The following is an 11007-nucleotide window of genomic DNA, read 5'->3' on the forward strand; positions in this document are numbered from 1 at the left end:
GCAACTGCAATGCTTCACGCGTTTTCCAGCCATGATGGTCAGTGGAGATACTTTTTTAGGGGAGGGGCTGGAAATTTTCTGGGCAGAAAAAGCATGAGAAAGGGGAGGTAACCTTTCTCCTTATGATGACGTAAGGGGACACACTCCAGATCTAAGATGCTGCTCACAAACAGCCAAAGCACTCTTTACACCTGTCACCAATTCTAGGGGAACAGAATTAATGTTAAATAATCTCACTAAGTGAAATTTTCATAAAATGGATTTATTTGACTTCATAGGCCGTAAAAATTATCCTAAATTAAAATTCGAAATTTGGAATTTTGCCTATTTGAATGCCAATTTTTTCTTGTAGCCAGTGTGACAATGATCTCACACAGTTTTCATTCTTTCTGGTCAATGAAGCACACTGCATTGTGTTCACAATGGAGTTTATTTTTAACAAAAGAAAACAGATACTTTGACCATCTTAAGTTATGTTTTCCCTTTGCTCATACCAGCTAAGACCAGCTTTGACCTGCATGCTTGACCAGCGTAATCTGTGCTTTAATCGTGGTCATACCAGCTAAAACTGGCTACCAGCAATAAGATGATTTATCAGTACGGTAGGGTTAGTTTGGAATTAATAAAAAAACTTGTGTTAATAACTATAGACTTTAAAACCTCATCCCTAACCCACAGAAGCCAACTCTTCCTCCGTATTCTCCTGCTCCTCCTCTTCCTCTTCCCTCTCCAGTAACCCCTGGAAGCAGATGTAGTGGGCGTTGCAGTAGACGGCAGGCTTGTTGGGGCAGGACTGCACCTGCTCCGGCTTCAGAGACCTGAATGGGTTTGGTCCACTGGTCCTGATGTGCATCTCCAGCTCCAGCATGATCTGCAGGGATAGTTCGAACTCGGACTCGCTGAGGCAGAGGAACAGAAGCAAGAACATTATACTCTACACAATTGGATAATAAAATGTGGGTATGTACTGGGGTGGCCATCTTGTGCATATCAGTTTGCTTTGACTGGGTTGTTTCCTTGATTTAAAGACTTTTAGAGAAATGAAAGTGAAGTGATTGTGAAACACTGCAGCATAGCACACAGTGACACAATGAAATGTGTCCTCTTCTTTTAACCATCACCCTTGGTGAGCAGTGGGCAGACATGACAGGCGCCCGGGGAGCAGTGTTGGGGGGCAGTGCTTTGCTTAGTGGCACCTCAGTGTCACATTGGCGGATCTGGATTCGAACCTCTGATTACAGGGCCGCTTGACCACCACTGCCACTGCCCCAAATGGAAAAGCATGAAGCCATCAGGTCATGTCATATAAATCCTGACCTAGCTCAAATTGTTCCCCCCTGACATGGACATGAAGTTCAGAGTGCATTATTTCCAAAGTTGGATCACTGTACAGTTTACACAACACAGCTTTGTGACTTGTGATAAGATTTTGTATTAAATTCCTGGTGGAAATCCAAGAAGTGACCTGGGAAATGACCAACATAAACATGCTCTATGAACATGCAAAAAAGAAATAAATAAATGACTATGGGCCAGGAAATGGAGAACTACAGCTGTACTGCATCACAGTTACAGCATTGGAGGTCCCTCTGCTCCCATTGGCTGTAGCTTGTTGGCGACACAACCAGATATTTAGTGTGCTAGATATTTGGCCACAGTCAGCAATGAGTTGGCGACTGTCTTTGACCCATCTCAACTGATGAACATCAATCACCGTTCAAGCGCCGATTTGCCAACTGCAGGACTGGACTAGAAACTACAGCTCTGTAACAGAAACCATGGAACTGCACTGTAATGTATCTGACCAGTAAACTGGAGTTTTATTGGAAACTGAGGCCCGTGGAGCTGCACTGGCCATAAAAAACGTAAGCATGTTGCTCACACATTCTGCAAAGATCTCTTTAGAATTGTACTTACTTAAACAAGGTAAACATTGCAGGGATGTTGAAGTCTCGCAGCAGCAGTAATGTGGGCAGCCAGCCCTCTCCCAGACTCTGTGTAGCGTGGAATCCTGGGAATCAGAGGCGAACACAGAAACAGTGAATCCTGCCCTGCTATTGTTCAGTTATCTCATTCTGTCTGATAATATCTGTTTATTAGGGGGTCAAACAATACATCAGATCACAGTCAAAAATCATGTGATAATATCAAAGAATTTGTAGAACTCCTCTAACATTTCTCTAAACACTGAAAATGAAGTGATACAGCACAGCACAAGGTAACACCTTGTGCGTAACACCAGCGTGGTAGTAGCCTAGTGGGTAAGACACTCGCCTATGAACCAGAAGACCCGGGTTCGAATCCCACTTACTACCATTGTGTCCCTGAGCAAGACACTTAACCCTAAAATTGCTCCAGGGAGACTGTCCCCTTAACTACTGATTGTAAGTCGCTCTGGATAAGGGTGTCTGATAAATGCTGTAAATGTAAACACAACAAAATGTGTCCTCTGCTTTTAACCATCACCCTTGGTGGCCAGTGGGCAGCCATGACAGGCACCCGGGGAGCAGTATGTGGGGACGGTGCTTTGTAGGGGTGGGACAATACAGGTAACTCACGATTCAATTCTGTGGCGATATGTGGGCCATGATAATGATAATATCTGTCACGACTACGGACTTACGGGGGAAGGAAGCGCAGAGGTCTGACATACTGGGAACGGGGTTTTATTAATACAAACAATAAAGAAATACAAATAAACAGCGGCGCGGTGGCCGAAAACGATTTAACTTATATAACGAACTGAAACTAACCCGTAGGCGTGTGGCGATTGCCAGAACTCAAAACACTCATAACAAAACCAGGTCAAGTTCGTGCAGAGTCCACGAAAATGCCAGCGACCCCGAACGGGCGGAAACTTCCGGCATTTATGGGGCGTCAGGATTAAAGTCAGGTGTGGAGCCCAGCTGCAGGCAATCCTGACAATATCACAATTTGCGATATCTACGATATTCAATATATTGGAAGAAATTTAATCAACGATATATATCACAGTATTTGGGACTGAAAAAGAAAAATAAGGAATAAGGAAATAATGAGGAAATCTCATTTATTAAACTAGCGGGTGGGCATTCGATTTGTTTTTTATTATTTTCCTCCTTTCTCTGCGCTTCTTCTCTGTTGTTGTTAGTTCACTTGAGTTAGGCTGTTTGCGCCACTTTGCCCCCCCCCCCCCCCCCCCGCAAACAGAATGGTAGATATTGGGTAGTGACACCGACACTGATAACGGGTAAATTAATCATTTTGTGTTGTAATAAAATATCGATATTGGCCATTAGTGTCTCGATTATTTATTGCGACAGAGAGCACAACAATATATTGCAATATGGAGTTCTTTTCCCACCCCTAGTGCTTTGCTCAGTGGCACCTCAGCGGTACCTTGGCAACCTTCCGATTACGGGTCTGCTTCCTTATCCACCAGGCCACCACTGGGGAGATATAACTTGTATTAGATGTTGTAACATTATAATGCTAAACATAATATATGGTTCATTATTTAATTATTATTAATTATTACATACATGTATATTTATGAAAAAGCATCAGGGTTTATGTGGTGGCCTAGCGGGTAAGACCCGTAATAGAAAAGTTGTGGGTTCAAATCCAGGTGCCACTGAGAAAGGTACCATCCCCACACACTGCTCCCCGCGCGCATTTCATGGCTGCCCACTACTCACCAAGGGTGATGGTTAAAAGCAGAGGACACATTTCGTTGTGTCACCATGTGCTGTGCTGCAGTCTTTCACAATGACAATCACTTCAATTTCACTTTCATCTATTTAGTGGAGGATGCCCCCTTTAGGCATTGGTTTATGGGGTTTGGGGTGGTAACCATTTTTAATAAGAAGTTATGTACTTTTCAGTTTAGTGCTTTTGAAGGAAGCGCAATTGCATTTTGAAACGAGAGAAAGTGTCAGTTGATTCACATTTCTAACATGATCTTACATTGATTTAGATGATTTACAGATGAAAAAGTTAAAATATACAATAATGAAAAAAAAAAAGGTGAGGTACAGCTGCTCTCAGCTGGAAGACCAATAAACCGCCTTTAGCTGGGAAATGTGTACGTTTACCTACTGGTTTAAAATGCAAAACAAACAACTGGCCCTTTCTAATGACAACTAGAGAAGAGTTCGCACAACGCAGAAAAACAGCAAAGCAGATGCCAGCATACAACGATCAGGCATACTTTGTCAGAGTAGCATACATGTACTGCAAATTCAGACTGATGGTTTTAGGTTAGAGCCAATGAAATAAGCACAGAATGTTAAAACCAGTTTTCTGCGTGTACGATACAGCGTATTTGTGTTGTACGTATGCTCCATCTCGCTCAAACGAGGTTTCACGTTGAGCGAACTAACACAATTCTAGCAGCCCTGGCAAAAAGTTGTATAATTAAATGCACATTAAAGACTTAAATCTTCTTTGATCATAAACACTGAAACATAGATCTATTCAAGTGATTTAATTAATAAATTGCAACTACTACATTTTATGTAACAGTTACATATACTAGTTACATGTAATTGTTACAATACCAAAGCATATTTTTAATAGCATGAACGTTCTCATTCAGTCTTGCCAGCCCCTGTAGAGAAAGTGTGGAAGTAAGAAAAAGTAAACTAAGGGAAAGGAAGAGAAGTGAGAAGTTAAGTGAGTTAAGAGCGAGGGAGTGCTGTGATCAGCATACACATTAATGAGGAAAATGCATTGGTTGGGGTGCAGATGACTGAGTTCCGGGGAGTCTGTAGCAGGTAGTGAAATGTGTGATCTGGAGCTGTTGTGATTCAGTAAAGAGATCTCTGAGTTGGTATGTAAGTGAGAGGATATATCTGGCCAGTGTGTGTGTGTTGTTTAAGAGAAGCTTCTTAATTCTAAAATCAGTTTGGCCCACCTGTCCTCATAAATCAGGTCCTTTGGCAATAAAAGTCAAACTACCCCCCCCCCCCCCCCCCCCCCCCACACACACACACACACACCCACACACACCCACATACACACACACACACACCCACAGCTGATAATTTTTTGGAAAACCTAAAACTCTAATATCGTTCTCAAAACACATATATCGCCACTCGTCATGGGCCAATAAAAAGTGAAACTACATTTTCATTCATTCCACCCCTGGATGCAGGCTAGAACCAGATCTACAGGCCTGTGTACCTCCTATATTTCAATCTAGATAGAAGGCAAAAAATCTTGCAAAACAATATTTTCCTTAACCTGTTGGAATTTAAAGTCAATCCAGGGCTGGATGTGAGTGTGTGCACACATGTCTTTACCTGGATGAAAGCCGACCACCAGGTCTGGTTTTGCTGCCGCCTCCTTCTCCACAACCTCCTCCCAGAACTGGTGGTAGAGACCCTTGTAGCCGCTGATGTAGACCCTTCCTCTGGGCCCAAATGCTCTAAGAGGGGGTCTCAGGATGGGTCCCTCCACCACCTCTGGCCCAACCATCACCACCTCCAGCCCCTGGTGACCGGGGAACATGTGGCTGAGCTCATCCATGTCAGTGGTTCGAGCCCCCAGAGTCTCACTGTTGGCAGCTCCCACCAGATGGATGGTGAGGGGATGAGAGTAGGGGTCCAGCTTGAATATTTTGATGCCCAGACCAAGGGTTAAAGGCTTTGAGAAGAACTCACTGCAAACGCGCCACAATGATTCCCTCAGATCCCTGCTTTCTGGCCGCTGTCGACCGGCATTGGTCCACAGGTCACTCATATTTTTTCCTAATAAGATGGCATCCAGTCGAGGGCTCAGATCACCCTGCATGGAAAGCCAGTCATCCCAGCTTCTGACCTCTGATGCACAGAGAGTCCATTCCTCTGTCTGGAAGGGTAAGTCACCTAAAAAGCAGCAGCATGAATCTGTAAATTTTATAAATATAATAAACACTGCAATATAGCAAATATTATCAATGGAACACTGATCTACAATATGTAATTTATACCCAATAGCAAAACTATACACTGCAGACTGACCTGTGGAAACCAGCCACTCTACCAGTCTGTCCATAGCTATAAGACGAAGGTTCTTACAGAAGGTCTTGTGGATCGGCCAGTCGCTCTTTTGACAGTCTTTACTGCAGTAATACACATTCAGGCATCTAAAACAGAGGGTGAAATCAGCATATGGTGGGATGTGATATGATACAGTATTTTGCAAAAAGGTCCAGTATTTGATGATGATGTTGTGTTACAGTGGGTTCTGCCCTGGCATTATGATTAGCTGAGAGGAAACCTACATTAATGCTTTAAATTTCTTTTTTTCCCTTACATTGTTTATGGTCAGAAATGACGTAACCAGATGGCACTGACATTGCACATGAACATTTGATGTTTATGTTTAAAAAAAAAACCTTAAAGTGCATTTTTTCTAGTATCTGTCACTGCTTAATGTTACTGTGGATTAGGTGGTTAGTGAAAGTGAATGGGTGGGTCAATGAGTAAGTAAAAATGGCCAGTGATCTTACTCTGTATGGACAAACGTATTGCCAAATACATGGGCACAAATATGGAGTTACATGAACTTGAACTCTCATTCTGGAGTGTGTCTGTGGGAATTGGTGAGCATTTGTAAGGTCTGGTAATGATCCAGGCCAAGAAAATCTGGCTCTGATCCAGTTCATCCCAAAGGTATTTGACGGGGTTCTTATGCCTGAACTCACTTTATTGGCCATGCACACTGGGAAACATTCATGTTGTAACAGAAAAGGGCCTGTCCTAAACCATTCCACAAAGTTGGAATAAAAAAAAAATTGAAATTCTTGTTCCTGATCAAGCAGTGAGTCTAACCTCTAAAAAAGCTACCCCATTGGCTGCCTGATCTCACAGTGTTGCAGTCGCCTTTGTTCTTTATGAATGCAGATCCTTGAATATGTTTTCAATAATCTATTGATCTTAAGAATTAAGGTATTCTTATTGTCACCAATGTTAACCGTAACAAAATGTCCACACTCACTCTCCACAACCACTTAGACCCACTCACGGTTGCTGCAGACACTGGGCGCAAGGCAGAGACTCACTTAGAGCCGGGTGTTAGCCACACACTATTCACTCGCACGCTCAAAGCTACAGACAATTCTGAGTTGCCAATTCACACAGTGTGCATGCCTTTGGTTTGTGGGAGGAAACCCATTCCTACATACACCCTGCAAATTCAACCTCACAACCATGGCGGTGTGAGGCCATGTTGCTAACCGCCACACCACCATCCGATCCAACAAATTCAGTCACTCGTGTTTTGTATTCTAATTTTGTAACAAGATAACATGTATTCCATTACTTCCCAACACTGACTGTGGCATAACTGACATGACCTGACCGTGTCATCTTATGACAGTTCCATGCCTGGTATGATCCAGTATTTAAATGTCTTCAAGGACATTATGCACATACAGTTTATTGCCATTTTGTCTCTGCAGTAGTCACACACTCTCAAGGCCAACACACACACACATGCAACACGTGTGGAACAACACTGACATTCAGAACTCCATAATATAATGCATATAAGTATGATGGTGAAATATCGTATAATTTCCCACCCCAAAAACATAAAATAATTCATATAATGCTTTGTAATGACACTGGTGTACAAGTGTAAGTTTTTCCTTTTCATAAGACAGGTGGACTTTCTAATAAAGTATGTCACATGACATACTTTATTAGAAACAGTAGCATGAACCAGAGGGGTGACATCATCAAAACTTTTGGACTGGCTGCATCATACTCTGACCTTGGCTGCATGGTACCCTTTATTGTTTTATTGGAATATTGTGAAATGTTATTGGTGTGCACATTGTAAACAGTGACCTTTGCCTGTCTAATGGGGAGGTTTTGGTTGGCTACTGGGTGGCAGTTTTTAATTACATCTGGAGCAAGAATAGAATGGTGGCACCATGGAACGTTGGTGGGAATTTAAAGCTGATCACTCGGATACCAGAGAGGCAGACTCATCCACTACACCACAGCCAAATATGGCACCAACACTGAGAGCTCTCACATTAAAGAGCCAATCCGTGGTTAGAGTTGTTAGTCAGGTGATCAAGAACAGCTATTTTGTTTGATCTTAATCTCTCTGACCACCAATCCAGCTCTCATCCCCGACAGATTCACAACACTTTAATACAGTTTAAGCCCCTTTGGCCCCAAGAACTCACTCAGTTAAGCTATGGCACAAACCGTGTGTGTGTGTGTGTTTTTTTTTTTTTTTTTTGTGTGTGTTACTCACTTTATGCAGCGTTTGAGACTCTTTGGGGGAGACAAATGTGCAGGAAGCTTCTTGCAGGCAGTACAGAATTTAAAGGTGTCCTCCATCTTCTGGAACATTTCCTTGAGAGAGCTGAACCCCGTTCCATTTTTCTTCCCTTCCAGTGCTGCCCTGTGTTGGAAAGATAGAATTAAATGGTTTAGGAAGAATTTATTCTTATTCTGAGGAACGATAAAAATCTACGGTATCCATTATCAAACCTTTAGTACTTTAGAATATAAGGCACTTGTACTAGGTTTATGGCTGATTTAAACTGTTCACCTGTATTCTCCATAGTCTTTCATGTTGAGTTTGTCCAAGATGACCTTTGATAGGCCAGGAACATTGGAGTCCAAAGAAAAGAAGCCCAATTGGTCAGAGTAAACACTGTCCATGGTGGGAGTCACGGACTGTGGGAGAACTTGAATAGTACTGGCCATGCTGACAATCTGATCATACAACAAAAGAAATTATCATTATTATAATTATTACTTAAACATTTCATGTCTCTGCTCTGGGTAATTTTATACTATGCCATAAAAAGTGGCTGGAATATTTTTGTAGCACATTGTGAATGCTTGCAATGTTCAGATTCTCGAATTCAAATGTTGACAGTCTGTCAGCATGTTTGGTGTGGCTGCAGATGAAGTCCAAAGAGCTGTGTTGGTTCCCCCTCTCCAAAGTACAGAAATGTGATGCTTTCTTGGCTGTATCTGTTAATTTGTGTAAATCCAGAAGACGAGCATTAGTGAACACTACCCATGTGCTATGTCTGTTTTAGTGCCATGAAAACCGGGCCCTTGGTGTTGAGTGTTTACTTGGAACACATGTGGACTGGCTGAAAGAGACCCCACGGAGAGCAGGAAGAGGATACAAGAGAATGTAATAGCTAAACACTCACATACACACATAAAACACTTACTTTTCTATACTTGTTTTGTATAATAAATAGGTCAATTGTCTACAATAAATACGTAAATCTCTCCACGTAACAAGATGGTTCTAACCTTGACTCCAACTTCTGAAATTTTATTTATATATTAATTTAATTAAATCTGACTGGAGGAGTTTTAGTGGCTAAGACCAGAAAAAAAATATCTACAACTTTACAGATCATTTCATCTTTTCCTGCCCCCTTTAGTGGGACATCTGGTGTCGTTAAGATTTAAATACCATCACACACACACACACACACACACACACACTCACAGACCTTTAGAAATCTACAAGTTCAATCCAGAAAGATCGCAATTTGAACTGCAGTGAATTATGTGAAATAACCTTTTTTGTTCTAATGATGATGTCAATCATCCTGAATTTAAAATAGAAGAGTGTTCTTAGACATTTATGCAAACTAAAAACTTTTAACATATTCCATTCCAGACTGAAACATTTGTTCTGAAATACAGTCATGATAGCGCACACTTTCTCATGATAAATCTAGCAAGAAGATGCTTAAAAACATTTAAACAGAGAAATGCTGTACCTTTCATTCGTGGTCGGGAGGAACAGAAGCACATTGAATTCTGAACCACCAAATTCAGCTGTGTGCCCTCCTCCTGATCCTGAACATCACCATCTGCCCCCTCCCTCCCTGTCTCTCTCTCTCTGGGAGGATGATTGATGGTTTGCCCAGTAAGGGCTGCTGGTTGTAAAGTCTGGAAGTCATATTGGGTCACAAGATGCAGCTCCACAGATATAAGCAGCTGAACGAGAAAGTGAACATGTTGACTGAAAGAAGGTAGACAGAATTGTGCACAAATCAACACTGTTTTAGAGTCTTGTTAATAAGGCACAAAGAGAGCGAGAGAACATTATAAAAGGTTAAATATGCCACCCGGGTGAGTAACATGTTAGGAGTATAACAAGAACCTTCCTCTTCCTCTTCCTAGACAGTTGAGCAGGGGTTCGGTCCTGGCTGCCCCACATTTGAAGGCATTCCAGAGTGGGTCACTAAGCTGTACCCCCATCTGCTGTTGTGGCTGTTGAAAATATGATAAGACCCACTGACTGCCTGTGACCCCTTGTTACCAATAGATAAGATTAGCCATGTTAATGTTGTTCTTTATGCAAGCCAGTAAACACCCGGCTCATATTGAGTAGGCTCCTATTTTACTGCCAAAACAGCTCTGACTCTATGAGGCACAGTCACTGCTAGACCTCTGACGGTGTCTGCTGTGGTATCTGGCACTAGGCCGTCAGTAACAGATCCTTTAAGTCCTGTAAGTGGTGACTGTCTTTTTCCTGAACATCCCACGTATGCTCAAATGGACTGAGATCTGGAGGCCAGGTCAACACCTCAAACACGTTGTCCTCAGACCATTCTTGAAACATTGTTGAAGTGTTGCAGGGTGCATTTTCCTGCTGAAAGTGGGCACTGCCCACAGGAAATACGATTTCCATAAAGGGGAGTACTTGGTCAGCAGCAATGCTTATTTTAGTGATACATGTAAAAGGCAACATCAATGCAGGAGCATTGCACAAAGCGTCACAACTGTCAAAGCATCCTGGTGCTATATGTTACCCAAGCCATGCCCACTCCTGATCATTCACATGATGTGAAAGAAAGCCTGCTTAACCAGACCAGTGCACCTTCTTCCATTTCTGTTCTCTAGTTCTGACACACTCATGCCCCTTGTAGTTGCTTTTGGTGAAGAACATGCATGTGGTTGACCAGTCTGTGGCTGGCCAGTCCCATACACAACCTCTTTCTATTAGAAAAGATGTCTCAATGTGTTCATAAAGATGTCACAT

At 42.3% G+C, this 11007-nt stretch overlaps 1 protein-coding gene across 1 annotated transcript; it reads right to left on the reverse strand.

The window, feature by feature from the left end:
- Nucleotides 1-411: 411 nt before the first annotated feature.
- LOC114795940 (putative protein MSS51 homolog, mitochondrial) lies at nucleotides 412-9867 on the reverse strand. The gene is made up of 7 exons (XM_028989692.1): nucleotides 9740-9867; nucleotides 8536-8702; nucleotides 8236-8385; nucleotides 5985-6109; nucleotides 5286-5849; nucleotides 1918-2011; nucleotides 412-899 (listed from the first exon to the last, which is right to left on the reverse strand). The coding sequence occupies exons 2-7, from the start codon at nucleotides 8691-8693 to the stop codon at nucleotides 668-670; spliced, it is 1323 nt and encodes a 440-aa protein (XP_028845525.1). The 5' UTR covers nucleotides 8694-8702; nucleotides 9740-9867; the 3' UTR covers nucleotides 412-667.
- Nucleotides 9868-11007: the final 1140 nt, after the last annotated feature.

The sequence above is a fragment of the Denticeps clupeoides genome, chromosome 8 (assembly GCF_900700375.1).
Source record: "Denticeps clupeoides chromosome 8, fDenClu1.1, whole genome shotgun sequence".
In the NCBI taxonomy this organism is placed as follows: domain Eukaryota; kingdom Metazoa; phylum Chordata; class Actinopteri; order Clupeiformes; family Denticipitidae; genus Denticeps; species Denticeps clupeoides.